Source organism: Nerophis lumbriciformis, linkage group LG07 (assembly GCF_033978685.3).
Source record: "Nerophis lumbriciformis linkage group LG07, RoL_Nlum_v2.1, whole genome shotgun sequence".
NCBI lineage: Eukaryota > Metazoa > Chordata > Actinopteri > Syngnathiformes > Syngnathidae > Nerophis > Nerophis lumbriciformis.
This window is the reverse complement of record NC_084554.2, coordinates 45,026,547-45,044,987: the sequence shown is the minus strand read 5'-3', so window position 1 is coordinate 45,044,987 and position 18,441 is coordinate 45,026,547. Positions and strand designations below refer to the sequence as shown.

Sequence of the window (18,441 nt, the reverse complement as noted above, 5' to 3'; positions counted from 1 at the left end):
TATTTTCACAGTGATGATCTTTGGCTAGCAGCAGAGCACTCCTGTTGTAAAAGCTTTGGCTAGTGTTTTTACAGGCGGCCCTTAAAAACAGCATAGCATTCATGTTATATACAGGATCTTTGAACATAATTTTTACAGCAGATTCCCAAAAATAACATAATACTCTTGTCATGTAGTGGATCTTTGACTTGTGTATTGGCATCATTTGCTTGAAAACAGCAGCGCTGATTTTTGCTGTATTTCCCTAAAACAGAAAAACACTCTTTGACCACTATTTTTGCAGCAGATTCCTAAATACGACCCCACACTCCTGTCGTCATGTACAGGATCTTTGAGGCGAGTTTTTACAGCAGATTTCTAAAAATGGCAGAACAATATTTTCATATAGATGATCTTTGAGTAAGGTTTTTGTCTCAAACCTTTAACAAAACGGCAGATAACTCCAGTCATATACAGGATCTTTGACCAGCATTTTTACAGCAGATTTTTCAAAAATTGGCAAAACATTATTTTCTCATTGATGATCTTTGGCTAGCAGCAGAGCACTCCTTTTGTAAAAGAGCTTTGGCTAGCGTTTTTACGGTCGACCCTTAAAAACCGCATAGCACTCATGCAATAGACAGGATCTTTGAACATGATTTTTACAGCAGATTCCCCAAAATAGCCCAGCGTTTTTTTTCATATAGATCATCTTTGACAGCATTTTTATACAGGATCTCTGACCACTGTTTTAAGAGCAGATTCCTAAAAACAGCAAAATACTCTTGTCATGTAGTGGATCTTTGACTTGTTTATTGGCATAATTTTCTGAAAAACAGCAGTGCTGCTTTTTGCTGTGTATCCCTAAAAGCAGAAAAACACTCCTGTTACATACTGTACAGGATCTTTGACCACTATTTTTGCAGCAGATTCCTAAATATGACAGCACACTCCTGTCGTCATGTACAGGATCTTTGAGTCGCGTTTTTACAGCAGATTTCTAAAAATGACAGAACATTATCTTCATGTAGATGATATTTGACTAAGATTTTTTTCTCAAACCTTTAAAAACGGCAGATAACTCCGGTCGTATACCGGTTCTTTGACCAGCGTTTTGACAGCAGATTCCTAAAAACAGCTAAACACTCTTGTCATGCAGTAGATCTTTGACTTGTGTATTGCCATCATTTTCTTAAAAACAGCAGTGTTGCTTTTTGCAGTAGATCCCTAAAAGCAGCAAATAACTCCTATTATTTATAAGATCTTTGGCTGGCGTTTTTACAATAGATCCACAAAAATAGCTGTGCATTTCTGTCATGTCTTGGCTAGCGTTTTTCACGGTAGGTCCTTAAAAACAGAAGAGCTCTTCTGTAATACAAGATCTTTGAACAGCATTTTTGCAGCAGATTCTCAAAAACATCAAAAGATTATTTTCATATAGCTGATCTTTGACTAGCATTGTTGCTCTAGACCCCTAAAAACAGCAAAACACTCCTCATGAAGAGGACCTTTGACTTTTTTCAGCAGATTCCTAAATACAGCAAAACATGATTTACATTTTGATGATCTTTGACTAGGATTTTTGCTGCAGATCCATAAAAACAGCAAAACACTCTTGACATATAGTGGATCTTTGACTTGTCTATTTACATCATTTTCTTAAAAAAACAGCAGTGTTGTTGTAGTAGATCCCTAAAAACAGCAGAGCACTCCTGCCATTTACTACTATTACTATCATTTGGCGTTGTTGTTTTTTTACTGTCGGTCCTCAAAACAGCAGAGCACTCCTGTAATATACAGGATCTTTGAACAGCATTTTGCAAAAGAGTCCCAATGACAGAAAAGCATTATTTTCATATAGATGATCTTTGACTAGCATTTTTGCTGTAGATCCCTAAAAACAGTAAAACACTCCTGTCATATACAGGATCTTTGACCAGCATTTTACAGCGGATTCCTAAAAACAGAAAAACATTCTATTCATGTAATGCCTCTTTGACTTGTGTATCCGCATAATTATCTTAAAAACAGCAAGCAGTGCTGCTTTTTTAAGTAGATCCCTAAAAACTTCAGAGCACTCCTGTAATTTATAGGATCTCTGAACATCTTTTTTGCAGCAGATTCCCCAAAACAGCAAAACATTATTTTTCATATAGACAATCTTTGAGTAGCCTTTTTGTGATAGATCCCTAAAAACAGCAGATAATTATTTTCATATAAATGATCTCTGACTGGAATTTTTGCTCTGGGTCCCTAAAAACAGCAAAACATTTTAATTTAGATGATATTAGACTAGGATTTTTGCTGGGGAAAAAACAGCAAAACACTCTTATGCAGTGGATTTTTGACTTGTGTATTTGCATCATTTTCTTAAAAAAAACGGTTTTGTTTTTTAAGTCGATTTTTGAAAACATTAAGCAGTGCTCCTTTTTTAAGTAGATCCCTAAAAACTTCAGAGCACTCCTGTAATTTATAGGATCTTTGAACATCTTTTTTGCAGCAGATTCCCCAAAACAGCAAAACATTTTTTTTCATATAGATGATCTTTGACTACCTTTTTTGTAGTAGATCCCTAAAAACAGCTGATCCTTCTTTTCATATACATTATATTTGACTTGCATTTTTGCTGTAGATCTTTAAAAATAGCAAAGCATTATTTTTATATAGAGGATCCTTGACCAACGTTTTTGCAGCAGATTCCAAAAAACAGAATTGCGCTTGTTGTATAGATTATCTTTGGCTGGCGTTTTTGCCGTCGGTCACTAAAAACAGCAGATAATTTTTGTTATTTCAGGATCCTTGGCTAACATTTTTGTTGTAGATCCCTAAAAATAGCAAAGTACAGGATTTTTTACTAGAATGTTTGCGAAAGATTCCCAAAAACAGCAAAGCACTCTTGTCATGTAGAGGATCTTTAACCAGCATTCTTGCAGCAGATTCCTAAAAACAGCAGAGCTCTCTTGTCATGTTGAGGATCTTTGACTACTGCATTTTCACTAAGTTCTTAAAAACAGCAAAACTATTTTGTCATATAGACATTTTTTTCACCATTTTCTTTAAAACTGCACAGCGTTTCTTTAATTTAGATGATCTTTGACCAACACATTTGCAGCAGATTTCTAAAAACAGCGGAGTATTGTTTTCACATAGATGATCTTTGACTAACTTTTTTGCTGTGGATCCCTAAAAATAGCATAGCATCTGTTTCATATGCTGTAGAGTATCTTTGACCAGCGTTTTTGATTCCTAACAACGGCATTGTGTGTGTTGTTTAAATTATCTTTGGCAATTTTTTTTGCATTTGATCCTTAAAAACAGCAGAGCGCTCTTATTTTAAGAATCCTTGGCTCCCATTTTTGCTCTTAATCACTAAAAACCGCAATGCCATTAGTTGTATGTAGAGGATTGCAGCAGATTCCTAAAAACAACATTGTGCTTGTTGTATAAATTATCTTTGGCTATCGTTTTTGGCAGAGATCCCTAAAAAACGCAAAACACAGAATCTTTGACTACAATTTTTGTGAAAGATCCCTAAAAATAGCATAGCTCAGTCATTTCAAGGATCTTTGACTGCTGTATTTGAAGTAGATTCTTAAAAACCGCAATACACCCTTGTTCTTTAGACAATCTTTGACACACATTTTTACCTTTTGTCATGTACAAGATATTTTACTGCTTGAAGTAGGTTCTTATAAACAGCAAAAACTATTGTCATTTAGACAATCTTTGACACACTTTTTCACAATTTTCTTAAAAACAGCAGAGCGCTTCTGTCACATAGATGATCTTTGACTAACAAATTCACAGCAGATTCCAAAAAAACAGCAGAGCACCTTTGTCATGGAGAGGATCTTAGACTGCTGGAAGTAGATTATTAAAACAGCAAAACACTCTTGTTATATAGACAATCTTTGACACACTTTTTCACAATTTTCTTAAAACGGCAAAAAACTCTGGTCATATAGACAATCTTTGACACACATTTTTTTCACAATTTCCTTAAAAACAGAGCGCTTCTGTTATATAGATGATCTTTGGATAAACAATTCTCAGCAGATTCCTTAAACAGCACAGTACCTTTGTCATGTAGAGGGTCTTTGACCACTTGAAGTAGGTTCTTAAAAACAGCAAAAATCTCTTGTCATATAGACAATCTTTGAAACACATTTTTTCACCATTCTCTTCGATGATCTTCGACTAACACATTAGCAGTAGATTCCTAAAAACAGCATACTCTGTCATTTAGATGATCTTTGACTACTGTATTTGAAGTAGGCTCTACAAAACAACAAAACACCCTTGTCATTTAGACAATATTTGACACACATTTTTTTCACAATTTTCTTAAAAACATCAGAGCGCTTCTGTTATATAGATGATCTTTGGATAAACAATTCTCAGCAGATTCCTTAAACAGCACAGTACCTTTGTCATGTGGAGGGTCTTTGACCACTTGAAGTAGGTTCTTAAAAACAGCAAAAATCTCTTGTCATATAGACAATCTTTGAAACACATTTTTTCACCATTCTCTTCAAAACAGCAGAGCGCTTCTGTCATTTCGATGATCTTCGACTAACACATTTGCAGTAGATTCCTAAAAACAGCATTCTCTGTCATTTAGATCAGTGGTCCCCAACCACCGGACCGCGGATGGATTGGTACCGGGCAGCACAAGAAATTAAAAATTAAAAATTAAAAAAGTTTTTTTTTTTATTAAATCAACATAAAAAACAAAAGATACACTTACAATTATACAACTAGTGCACCAACCCAAACAAACGTACAGTCCGTAAGCACACATGATTGTATTTTTTTATGACAAAAAAAACAAAACACCCTTGTCATTAATATTTCAATATTTGACACACATTTTTTTCACAATTTTCTTAAAAACATCAGAGCGCTTCTGTTATATAGATGATCTTTGGATAAAGAACTCTCAGCAGATTCCTTAAACAGCACAGTACCTTTGTCATGTGGAGGGACTTTGAAGTAGGTTCTTCAAAGGGTGAGGGAGCAGTGAGCAGCACCGGCGGCTGCGCTCGGGAATACTTTTTGGTGATTTAACCCCCAATTCCAACCCTTGATGCTGAGTGCCAAGCAGGGAGGTAATGGGTCCCATTTTGTATAGTCTTTGGTATGACTCGGCCGGGGTTTGAACTCACAACCTACCGATCTCAGGGCGGACACTCTGTTATATAGACAATCTTTGACACACATTTTTTCACCATATTCTTAACAGCAGAGCGCTTTCCTCATTTAGAGGATCTTTGACTACTGTATTTGAAGTAGGTTTTTAAAAACAGCCAAACACTCTTGTCCTATTGACAATCTTTGACACATTTTTTTCACAATTGTCTTCAAAACAGCAGAGTACTTTTGTCATTTAAATGATCTTTGACTACTGTTTTTGCAGTAGGTTGTCAAAAAATTGGAGCGCTCTTGTCACGTAGAGGATCTTTGACCATGGTAAACATTTAGCCTTACCTTATATGGTCACGTGTGTCCTCAGATCGTCCATTCATCCGCTTGAAGCCCAGACGGGGTCCCGTGATGGAGGCTCAGGCGGGGCAGAAATCGTACCGAATTTCGCCCAAACTGCGAGCCTTCCCGGTCCCCGAGGTCATCTGGTAAGAGGACGCTCGCCAACGCCTTGGAGAAGTTTCTGAAAAGATGGCGTTGACGCGGGATGGCTGTGCCTTGGCAGGTTGAAGGACGGCATGGTGGCAGCAGAGCAGTGCTCCAGGTACCACAGAGACGGAAACTCTCTGGTCATCAGGGACGTGGCAGAGGAGGACGCTGGGAAATATACCATCCTCGTACGCATCCAGGAGCACGGACTCTACCAGAACCTCACGCTAATACTCGTGGTTAACGGTAAGACAACATGACCAACAACGCCACTTTGTTCCTCCAGAGGCATTAGTGAGCAATAGTTTATCTCCTGGTGGCCGTTCACGGTAACTGCACTTCATGTTGAATTATCATTAGGAACCGTGCTGCTGTCTGCTGCCCCCTGTTGGCTGTCAATCACAACCAGGAACAAACTCCAAATCGCTGACTTTGCGTTTTTTTTTGTCTCCACATGATCGTGTTGCGTGTCTCCAACCTTGGACGTTCACAGTGAGTCCTCAGATAGGCGAGAAAGCGGTCTCGTTGCAAGACCCCGGTTCTGTGGCCCGGGGGAGCAGACAGTCTCTACACTGTACGTCCCACGGCGTGCCCCCTCCTCACATCACGTGGCTCTGGCACCCCTGCCCACCTAAAGGCCTGTAAGTAGATTTCACATAAAATACTTATCTACATGTCGTATAAAGTAGAAATTATCTGTTCCAAGGTGAAACCATCACAGAATTTTTCATCATACAAGTGTAAAAAGAAGTTAACCACTGTATGCAACAAAGTAAACCTACTCAACAGTAACACATTTAAAATATTATATTACTGAAATAAAGTCATATTTCTACACAAATCTAAATGTCACCAAAAACACTTGTACTGTACTATATACTGTAAGGGTAAGGTCATTTTTTATTTGTTTATTGATTTATTCAAGAAAACGTGCTATTGCTAAAATCATGTGGAAATTTTATTTATAAAAGATGTACTATTACAAAAAATAAAGTATAAAAAAATACAGATGTTATTAGGAATATACATGTTATTTTTTATTTTGCAAAAGTTGTAGTAATACATCGTGAGACACTTGCCAAATAGTAAGCCCACTTGCACTTAATCATTCATTTATTCTAACATAGTATACAAATGAAAGAATAAAAGGAAAAATTGTGCTATTGCAAAAATAAAGTATGTACCTTTTTTACATGGTAATGCAGGAATTCACTTAAAAAATATATTTTTGCTAGAATGAAGTTTAAAAATATTTTAAAGAATTGTACCAATGCAAGAATTAAGTAAAACTACATTTAAAGAATTATACTATCGCAAGCATTAGGTGTAAAAAAAATATTTTCAAACTTGTGCTGTAACAACAATGAAGTAAAATAAATATTACAAATATTTTACAATAGCAGGAATGAAGTAAAACAAAATATTTTAGAAATGGATTAAAAATAAATATTAAAAAAATGGTACTATTGCAAGAATGCACTAAAAAATATTTGTAAAAAAATTACAATTGCAAGAATGAACTAAAATAAATATTTTTAAAATGGTACTATTGCAAGAATTAAGTAAAATATATTTAAAGAATTGTGCTATTGCAAGCATAAAGTGTAACACAAATTCTAAAACTATTGCAAGAATTAAGTAAAATAAATATTTTTTAAATTGTACTTTGCAAAAATGAAGTAAAATAAATATTTAAAACATTTTAATATTGCAAAAAACTAGAAACCAGAAAAATTACTTTACCAGAAGAATAAAGCCAACCTTTTACCAATTATGTTTTATATTACTCAAAAAAAATATGAAAAAGACCTATTGTCGCTTTAGCCATGTTGTACTGAGCAGCCAGCGCTCCCGTCGTAATAAGGGCCGTTTCCTGCTCTATGTTTATCATCACATTTTTCTTTTTGCTTAAAAAAAAAAATAGTTCAAAATTGTAACTTTTATTTTGTAATTATAAACTAGTGCTGTGATTGGTTCTTGTGCAAAAATGTGTTTTTTTATGACAGTTATATCGAGTCGTCATACAGCTTTAAAGAAAAACAAACAGCTATTTATAGCAATTGTTGAAATGTCAGAGGTCTACTCACTTTGAGCCTTATTTACAGTACATACAGTAGTACGTACAGTAGTACATACAGTAGTACATACAGTAGTACGTACAGTAGTGCATACAGTAGTACATACAGTAGTACATACAGTGTATGACAAATAGTTGATGTTGTATTGTAAGAGCTGCATATGATGGAGCGTTATAGTCAGTGCTGTAATGTGACAGTAAAAACAACTTCATGTTATTGTTGTGTGTGTGTGTGTGGGTGTGTGTATTGTGTGATTTTGCAAAGGAGACATGTTTTGTCTATTTCAGCGTGTGTCCAGACACCGTTTCCTTCTTGTAACCAGAACAGATGCCTTTGAGGGCCTTTCATGTGTGCTAATCTGCTAAAGGGTGTGTGTGTGTGCGCGCGCAAGTGTGCTTCATTGTGTTCTCTTTTTCTTCTTGTTGTCTTTCTGCATTTTTCCCATATGTTTGTTTAAGTGCATGTAAATGTATATCTGTGTGTGTGTGTTTGGGTGTGTGCTTGCATGGTGCATTCACAGACACACTTGAAAGCAGAAACAAACAACACACACTTCAATAGACGGCAGTTCCGTGCTGGCAGTCACAATTTGTTGCTTTCCAAATCAAACGCGATGATTTAATGAACTTCCTGTGCAGGACGCATGTTTATTATTGTGATTGCACACACATCCCCTGATGCGTTTTTTTGTATCTTTCACACACACACACACACACATGCTTTATATGTGTTTATATATAAAGTTGTCATGAGAAATGGCCCAGCCCTATCCAAAACAAACACACACGCTCACACAGACACACACATATTATACACACACGCACACACACACACACACACACACACACACGCGCGCTTAAGCAGGCACTTGGCAAAAACATTGATGGAGTATTTCTCGGAGGTCAAACACGTATTGTGTTGCTGGTGACCCCATCAGAGAGGTTAAGTGTTACCTGAGACGCCCACGCCGCGTTCCGCCTCGCAGACGCACTGACATCATGCCCGTTGGCCTCTGACCTCCGGCGTTCTAGCGCGGCGCCTCTGCAAAATGACTTACTGTTTGTTCGTGATGCACGTGAACGCCTTGTAGGAACGCCGGCGGAAAAGTGTTGCGTGAGTTACGTGCTGAGAAAAGTCCCACCTGTATTTTCCTCACAGTTTATGATAGCTGCACATTAAGACATCTCCATACACAGATGTTATTATGAATGCATATGTTATTTTTTACTTTGCAAAAGTTGTACTAATACATCGTGATACACTTGTTAAATAGTAAAGCCACTTTCACTTAATAATTTATTTATTTTAACATTGTGGAAAATGCATGTAAATGTATGTATGTAATGTAAAGTATTTATAATGTATAGCAGAAATGGAGTATCATTTTTTAAAATTATTATAGCAAGAATGACGTTTAAAAATATTTGTGAAGATTGTGCTATTGCAAGAATTAAGTAAAAATATATTTCAAAAAGTGTACTGATGCAAGAAAAAGTAAAAAAAAAAGTAAAACCTGTACTTTTGCAAGATTAAAGTAAACTAAAAAACATTGTACTATTGCAAGAAAGAAGTACAAATATTTTAAAATGGTATACTTGCAAGAATGAAGAGAAATAAATATTTAAAAATATGTACTTTGCAAAAATGAAGTACAATAAATATTTTTAAAATTGTACAACCGCAAGAATAAAGTAAAAACAAATATAGTAAAATTGTACTTTGCAAAAATGAAGTAGAATATATATTTTAAAACTGTGCTATCGCAAGAATGAAGTAAAACATTTATATTTAAAAAATTGTGCAATTGCAGGAATTAAGTACAAATAATATTTAAAGAATTATACTATTGCTAGAATGAAGTAAAAACATTTTTTATATTTTTTTTAAAAAGGAACTTTGCAAAAATGAAGTAAAATAAATAATTGAAAAATGTACTATTGCAAGAATGAAGTAAAACAAAATTGTATTATTGCAAAAATAAGTAAAATAAATATTTTCTAAATTGTACTAATGCAAGAATTAAGTAAAATATTTTTAAATAATTGTACTAGTGCAAGCATTAAGTGTAAAAATATTTTTAGGATTGTACTATTGCAAGAAAGAGGTAACATAAATATAAAAAAAATTTACAATCACAAGATTGAAGTAAAACAAATCTAAAAGATCTTACTCTGCAAAATAAATATTTTTAAAAGTGTACTATTGCAAGGGTGAAGTAAAACATATATTTAAAAAATGGTGCATTTGCAGGAATTAAGTACAAATAATATTTAAAGAATTCTACTATTGCTAGAATGAAGTAAAAACATTTTTTATATTTTTTAAAAAGGAACTTTGCAAAAATGAAGTAAAATAAATAATTGAAAAATGTACTATTGCAAGAATGAAGTAAAACAAAATTGTATTATTGCAAAAATAAGTCAAATAAATATTTTCTAAATTATACTAATGCAAGAATTAAGTAAAATATATTTAAAAAATTGTACTAGTGCAAGCATTAAGTGTAAAAATATTTTTAGGATTGTACTATTTCAAGAAAGAGGTAAAATAAATATAAAAATTGTTTACAATCGCGAGATTGAAGTAAAACAAATCTTAAAGATCTTACTCTGCAAAATAAATATTTTTAAAAAAGTACTATTGCAAGGGGGCTTCACGGTGGCAGAGGGGTTAGTGCATCTGCCTCACAATACGAAGGTCCTGAGTAGTCTTGGGTTCAATCCCGGGCTCGGGATCTTTCTGTGTGGAGTTTGCATGTCCTCCCCGTGACTGTGTGGGTTCCCTCCGGGTACTCCGGCTTCCTCCCACTTCCAAAGACATGCACCTGGGGATAAGTTGATTGGCAACACTAAATTGGCCCTAGTGTGTGGATGTGAGTGTGAATGTTGTCTGTCTATCTGTGTTGGCCCTGCGATGAGGTGGCGACTTGTCCAGGGTGTACCCCGCCTTCCGCCCGATTGTAGCTGAGATAGGCTCCAGCGCCCCCCGCGACCCCAAAAGGGAATAAGCGGTAGAAAATGGATGGATGGATGGACTATTGCAAGGGTTAAAGATGCCATGTGTTATAATGTGGCCAGAAATGGTACTGCAATTACGGTCAAAATTCTGTAGTCCCCTCCCACTCTCCATGACTGAGGTTGCCAGATACACAGCCGAATGCAAATCCTACTCCAAGGAACTTCAAATGGCAATCGACGAGTCCAACACTGTAGGTTTCTCTTGTTTATGCTTCTTGCAAGATGGTTTACTAAATAATTATGCCACATTTTACTGATGTCAATTAGCCAAATGGATTGTTGGTATTACCCTGCTAAAATGTCGAGAATGACCGCACGGACCACCATCGAAATAATTATATATATATATACATTATGTATGGCATAGGCCTACTTTGATGGCAAGCCAAGGCCAACAGTAAAATTACCGCCACATTTCGTTGAGCATAACTCCATGTTGCATTCAACCTGACATTCTCTTCCATGTACGCACATCACCATCTTTCAGTACAGAGTGCTATTCTATGAGCCAACCCACGTTACGCATAAACCACGTTACGCATAAACCATATAGCCTACTACCATGTCAATACACAAAGTAGAAAATCATTACATGTAATGCATTATATTGTGCCAAGCAAATACCACCCCATATGTTCCTGATGCACATACAGTACCAGAAACCGCATTTAGCCGTGCTAATGTTGGAACGCATTTCCTCAGCGTACCAACATTGAGAACGAAATAGGCACTGACACTACAAATATCTACTTAGGTTTTATTTGTCAAATATATTTTGTTATAGAGGTATTCGAAAAGAACATGATTTATTAATGATGACTTGATATGAAATTATTACATATGGCACCTTTAAGTAAAAATATATTTAAAGAGTTCTCCTATCACTATAAAAATGAGACCCATTACCTCCCTGCTTGGCACTCAGCATCAAGGGTTAGAATTGGGGGTTAAATCACCAAAAATGACTCCCGGGCGCGGCCGCCACTGCTGCTCACTGCTCCCCTCACCTCCCAGGAGGTGATCAAGGGTGATGGGTCAAATGCAGAGAATAATTTCGCCACACCTAGTGTGTGTGTGACAATCATTGGTGCTTTAACAAGAATTACGGTAAGTGTAAAAAAAATATTTTTAAACTTGTACTGAGGAAAATGAAGTAAAATAAATATTTTTACGATAGCAAGAATGAAGTTTAAAAAATGCATTACACATTTCGAATTATAATTGTACTATTGTAAGAATGAGGTAAAATAAATATTATTTTTTTTACAATTGCAAGAATGAAGTAAAATGAATTTTTTTTTTTTAACTTTGCAAAATAAAGCAAAATATATATTTTTAAAATTGCACTATTGTAAAAGTTAAGTAGAAATATATTTAACGAATTGTCCTTTTTCAAGAATGAAGTAAAACAAATACATATAAAATTGTACTTTGCCAAAATGAAGTAAAATACATATTTTACAAATTGTACTATTGCAAGAATGAAGTAAAAACAATGTACTATTGCAGAAATTAAGCATTTTTTATTGTACTATATAATAATTGATTTTTATATAATATTATTTATATAATAAAATAATATTGAAACAATTGTGTTATTGCAAGTAGAGTTTAAGAGTAATTTGAGATAATTGCTGTCGCGCGACTTTTACTTATGCTTTCAGTTGCGAGCATCATTTGAGTCCAGCCCGCTGTCGGTTGAAGTACTATTTGTCACCCAGTTGTGGCGTTTGAGCAATGAAGAGTTAATACATTGTTACACGTTGCAGCTCCTGCTTCGTCTGCACAAAACCAAAGAAAAGTGTTGATTAGACAGTCGATCCTGCCCTCCAAGCATCGGAACTAAGAACGTTTGTGAGGAGGAGAGGAAGCGTATGACCTGGCGAGTCCGAATTGTCAATCCGCATCTCACAAAGGTCCAAACGACAAACATTTATCCATAAAAATATTGAAAAGCTGCAGATGCGGTGTTTGCCGTGTTTCAATTAGTTGTCTAACCTTGCACGGTCAAGCATTTCCTTTGGTACACAGACACACACACACATCACTTTTTTTTTACGTTGACTTTTCCGGTCCGTCACTCAAATATGTTCGTGTGGAACTCAAACAGCAATTTCCTAGTTCCTATTGTTACACGACGGAGAAGCAGCCCGTAAGAGACACCTACAAAAGTCTTCTCCCCAAGGTAAATGCTGAAGAATATTACTACATTATTTCATGAAACTACTGTAGTTGTTTGTAGTACATGCTATTGTAATGTTTTTTTTATACAGTATTTCTAAAAAAAAATTAAAAGGCATTTTAATGTTAAAATGGTGGTGTTGTAGGTGGAGTAAATTGATTTCAATTCATTTCAATGGTTGATTTGAGATATGAATGCAATGTGTTCATAAGTTAAGGTACCACTGTATAAAATAAAACATGTATTTAAAAATTGTACTATTGCGTAATGAATTTGAAAATATGTTTTTTTAAGATTATACTTTCGTAACAATGTAGCAAAATTAATATTAAAAAAAATGTACTGCTGCAAGAATGAAGGGTACACATTTTCTAAAAATATTCTACTGTAAAAATTAAGTAAGAAGAATATTTCAAAAATGTGTACTATTGCATGAATGAAGCAAAAATATGATTTAAAAAATTTACTATTGCAAGTAAAAAGAATATTTGGAAAAAAAAAAAACTATTGCAAGAAAATCATTAGTTTAAACATTTTACATTTGTAAGAATTAAGTAAAATAGTTCAAAAATAAAATGACAAATATTTTCAAATGTTTTAGTATTGTAGGAAAAATACTTTCAAAAATGTAGTTTTGCAAAGATGAAGTAAGAATATATTTTTTAAAATGTAATATTGCAAGAACTTGGTAAAAAAAAAAAAATCAAAAGAGTAAAATGTTCATATTACGAGAAAACTATTTCTGCCAAGTAGTAATTGCGATTTCAATTAAAAATGGTAGTGAAAATAGGAGACAAAAAGTACCATTTTACGTTCTATGGTTATCCTCACATTTTCCATTTGTTCAAAATAGTAGCACGAAATTAGCTTTTTTATGCAAAAATATTTAGCAAAAAAATATTCCAGTGAGAAAATATGTATGGTCACCTTCTTATTGTTTCCTGTTTTGTGATGCTAAGAGAGTGTGTGTTGTGGCAAACATTTTACTTTTGCAAGAATGAAGTAAAAAAAAATGTAAATGTACTTTTACAAGAATAAAGTGAAAAAAGATTTAGTATTGCAGGAATGAAGTAAATACATATATTCAAAACTGAAGTATTGCAGGGATAAAGTAAATACATATTTTCATAAATGTAGTATTGTAAGAATTGTTAAAAAAAAACATTTTAACATTATGAGAAAGCTATTTTCTGACAATTTGTTATTGCAGTTGAAAATGTTTGTAAAAATAGAGGATGGCATTTTATCATCACATGTTTCATTCCTTCCAAAAAATAGAAAAAATTGACCATTAGTAAAAAAAATAAAAGGAAAATGGTTGTTTTTCCTGCTTTGTGGTGCTAAGGAGATGTGTGGTGCGATTAAACATTTTACAATTGCAAGAATGAAGTAAAAAAAAAAAAAAAAAAAAAATTACTAATGCAAGAATAAAGGGAAAATATTTTAAAATGTCTTAGTATTGCATGAAGTAAAAAAAAAAATAGAAAGAAAAATGTCAATATTACGAGAAAACTATTTTCTGACAAATAGTTATTGCTATGGCAATTGAAAATGTTTTTGAAAATAGAGGACAAAAAGTATGGTTTGACATTTTATGGTTATCGTCACATTTTCCATTAATTTAAAAAAGTACAAAAAAAGAGCATTTTTATGCATAAATCTTTAGTAGAAAAAATGGAAAATAAAATGGATATGGTCACATGTTCATTTTTTCCTGCTTTGTGATTCTAAGAGTGTGTGTGTGGTGCGATTAAACCTTTTACAATTGCAAGAATAAAGTAAAAATAGATTTAAAAAATTATATTGCAGGAGTAAAGGGAAACATATGCAGGAATGAAGTAGATATATATTTTCAAAAATGTAGTATTGCAAGGAGTAAGTAAAAATGATATTTATAACATGTACTATTGCAAGAAAATAAATACTTAACATTTTTACATTTGCAAAAAAATAATTAAAAATATCTATATATTTCAAGAATAAAGTAAAAAATGTTTTAAAATCTTAGTATTGCAAAAATGAAATGGATAAATATTTTCAAAAATGTAGTTTTGCGAAGATTAAATAAAAATATTTTGAAAAAAATAGGTAAAAAAATATTTCGATAGTAAAATTTCGATATCAAGAGAGAACTATTTTCTGACACATAGTTATTGCAATCAAAAATGTTAGTGAAAATAGAAAACAAAAAGTACCATTTTACCTTCTATGGTTATCGTCACATTAAAAAAAAGTTTTAAAAAAAAGTAGGAAAGAAAGCATTTTCATGCAAAAATGTTGAGTAGAAAATCAAATGGATGTGGTCACATGTTCATTGTTTCCTGCTGTGTGATGCTAGGGGGTGCGCGGTGCAAAGCTCTGTTCTGGTTCAGTGACGTGTGCTTGACTTGTGCTGAGTGTGTTTGCTGGATCCTCACTGGACCTTGTTCTTTGCAGCCCGGCTGCGCCACAAGCCTGACGGCAGGCCGGAGGAGGCCCGGGCACGCTGGGCCAGGCTGGGCCAGGCTGAGGAGGGCCTCTCGTGCGCGCCCCCCCTCCATCCCTACCCCACCCCCCACCCCCAGGGGTCCCGGGTCCCGCCGGGTTCGGCCATGGGAATCGCAGCGCTCTTATCTGGCCCGGGCAGGAGGCGCGCTGGACTTCCTGCGCAAAAATCAGAGCGCTTTTCCTCTTGTTGTTTGGCTTCCTCTCCGACGCGAGAGCGTGATTGTCCCCTCGTCTTCAAACGTGGCACAGGACGCTTCCCAAAGAGCTTGATCTATTCTTGAGAGCACCCCCCCCCCTCCCCTCCCGCCACACATACCTCTGCAGCCCCTCTCAGTCGCCATCTCGGCCCTCCGACCCCCAATAGCCAACCTTTGGTGACTGACATGAAGTGGGCGGATGCGCTGGGAGGACTTCAACACTGCTGAGCAGTGAAGAGAGAGAGAGAGAGAAAAGACTTCAGGACACCTGCTTCCTCAATATTTATTTATTTTGCTCCTCTTCTTGCTCCCATAGTGAAGAACATCATCCATCCTTCGTCCATCCTTCATCCGCCACCCACCGCGTTGCTTTTTGTTTTCCTGCGTGTCCTCGAGTGGTACTATCATGGGCGCGTGTCCCGAGCCCCGACCTAAACCCCCCACCTCCACACAAGCTGTGAGTTTCTGTTCTCATGATTTCTTTGTCCCCCTGCCCCCGCGCCAGCAAGAAGGCCACACAAAAAAAAAAAACGATGGAAGAGAGCGAGGGACACCCGTGTTGGGGACGCTCCCGTAGTTCTCGCTTGGAAGACCATGTAGGACCGTGTCGTGTCCGCTCTGTGACGTCCGCACCGCGGCCCCGTTGTCTCTGCATGGGCGTGCGACAGACTGCAAGCCATCCCTATGAAGGAGTATCAGGGCAAAAACCGCATCGTTGTACCGGGAACAATCAGCAATGTCACCCAAAAAAGAGGAAATACATGTTTTTATTGCCAACACACAGTGGGAAATGATCCAGACTAAATACCATCATAACAAGACATCATTTTGTAAGATAAAACTTCTTTTTTTGGGGATAAAAATTAATACAACGTATTTGTTAGACAAAAAACATTCCATAAAAGTTTTTTTTTCCTCGCATTTTTGAAATGTCTTCTTGCTGGAAAATTAATTTTAAAAACTGTAAGATTGAGAAAAAAATTGTAAGAATAATTTAGGTTTATTTAGAAAAAACATTTCAGAAAAAAAAAAATTTTTCTTGTGGAACAAATGTATCGAAAGAATTTATATATTTTCCCCCCAGAAAAATTTAACATTTATTGTTTTTTTCTTGGCAGAAAAATTTAACAATATTTTTTATTTGCCAGAAAATATATTCTTTAGACAAATATTTGCAGAAAAGCTTTATTGTTTTAGAAAACAATTTATCAAAAAATGATTATATTTTTTTCTTGGCAGAAAAATGTAACAATATTTTTTTTAATTAAAAAACAAATAGTGTCAGAAAAAATAATAATTTATTTGCCAGAAAATATATTCTTTAGACAAATATTTGCAGAAAATATTTATTGTTTTAGAAAACAATTTGTCACAAAATTTACAATTTTAGGGGGATTTTTTTGCAGAAATGTATACTTATTGCTACTCTCTTTAGAAAGAATTGACAGAAAAATATAACAATATTTTTTTTATTAGAAAAATGCTTGTTAAAAAAATTTAACAATATTTTTTTTATTTGGCAGAAAAATAAAACTAACTGTTTTTTTTTATTTGCCAGAAAACTTTTTTTTTTTTTTAAAGAAAATCATTTCTCAAGAATAATTTTAATGTTTTTTAGAATGTTTACCCCCAGAAAAATATAACATTTATTGCTACTCTGTCCAGAAACAAATATCAGATTTTTCTTTGGGGGGGAGTATAACAATAATTGTTTTTTCTATTTGCAAAAAAAACTTTTTTATTCTTTTATTTTTTTTTTATATTAATAGTAAAGAAAAAAATAATTATTTAAATATTTTGTTACATTTTTTTTTACATTTTTTTATCCCACAGAAATATGTAACATTTATTTCAGAAAAAAGAACAATTTCTTTTTTTATTTGTCCGAAAAATATAACAATTGTTTATTTGCCAGAAAACATTTTTTTTAGAAACAATTTTGTCAAGAAATATTTACAAATGAAATGCTACTCTCTTTAGAATATAACAATATTTTTTATTAGAAAAATATTTTTAAAAATCCGGAAAAGTATAACAATAAATGTTTGTTTTTTTCTATTTGCCAAATTTTTTTTAATTTTTTTTTCGAAAAAAATTATTGTCAGGAAAAAAAAAAAATTTTTTTAGAAACCAATTTGTCAAAAATATTTTTTTGATGTTTTATTCAACAGAAAAATTTTACATTTATTGCTACTCTCGTCAGAAAAAAAAACTTATTTTTTTTATTCGTCAGAAAAATATAACAATTGTTGTTTTTATTTGCCAGAAAAAAATAGAAAAATAATTCTTCAAATATTATTTTTTTAAACATATTTGTCAGAAAAATTTAACAATTGTTTTTTTTTAATTGTCAGAAAAACATTACAATAATACTTAATTTTTTGGAAAGAAATTGTTAGAAAAATATAACAAATTATCCTCAGCCAATTTTTTTAAACTGTGTTTTATCTTGCATTTTTCATGTCTTGATGCTTTTATTTCTGGCTCTAATACTCCTTCATACATTTGAAATGCAAGCGTGTGTGTGTGTGCGTGTGCGTGTGTGTGTGTGTGTGTGTGTGTGTGTGTGTGTGTGTGTGTGTGTGTGTTACGGGTGTCTCCCACTGTGATCCATCCCTTGTATAAAGATGTTCTATGAGTAATATATGAATCTAATATTTAATAATTTTATACAACTAACGTACATACGAACAAATGACAATATTTGACAACGTGTATGAATCATATTTGTGTGTGTCTTTTTGTGCGCATTAAACTTTGCTTATATTTGTGCACATGCTTGTTGTTTCTTTTCTCACCGAGGTTATTTTGGAAGGTGGAGACAGGAAGTGTGAGGGACGGAGGAGGTTTAAGGTGTTTAGACTGAACAG

General features: G+C 34.1%; 1 protein-coding gene across 1 annotated transcript in view; it reads left to right on the top strand.

Annotated features, from left to right (window-relative positions):
* flt1 (fms related receptor tyrosine kinase 1) overlaps positions 1-18,441 on the top strand; it is a 109,143-nt gene that overhangs the window by 48,890 nt on the left and 41,812 nt on the right. Inside the window, exons 9-11 of the mRNA XM_072913525.1 lie at positions 5,492-5,609; positions 5,687-5,856; positions 6,104-6,251. Of these exons, the coding sequence (XP_072769626.1) occupies positions 5,492-5,609; positions 5,687-5,856; positions 6,104-6,251 (436 nt within the window). The remainder of the gene's footprint in view (positions 1-5,491; positions 5,610-5,686; positions 5,857-6,103; positions 6,252-18,441) is intronic.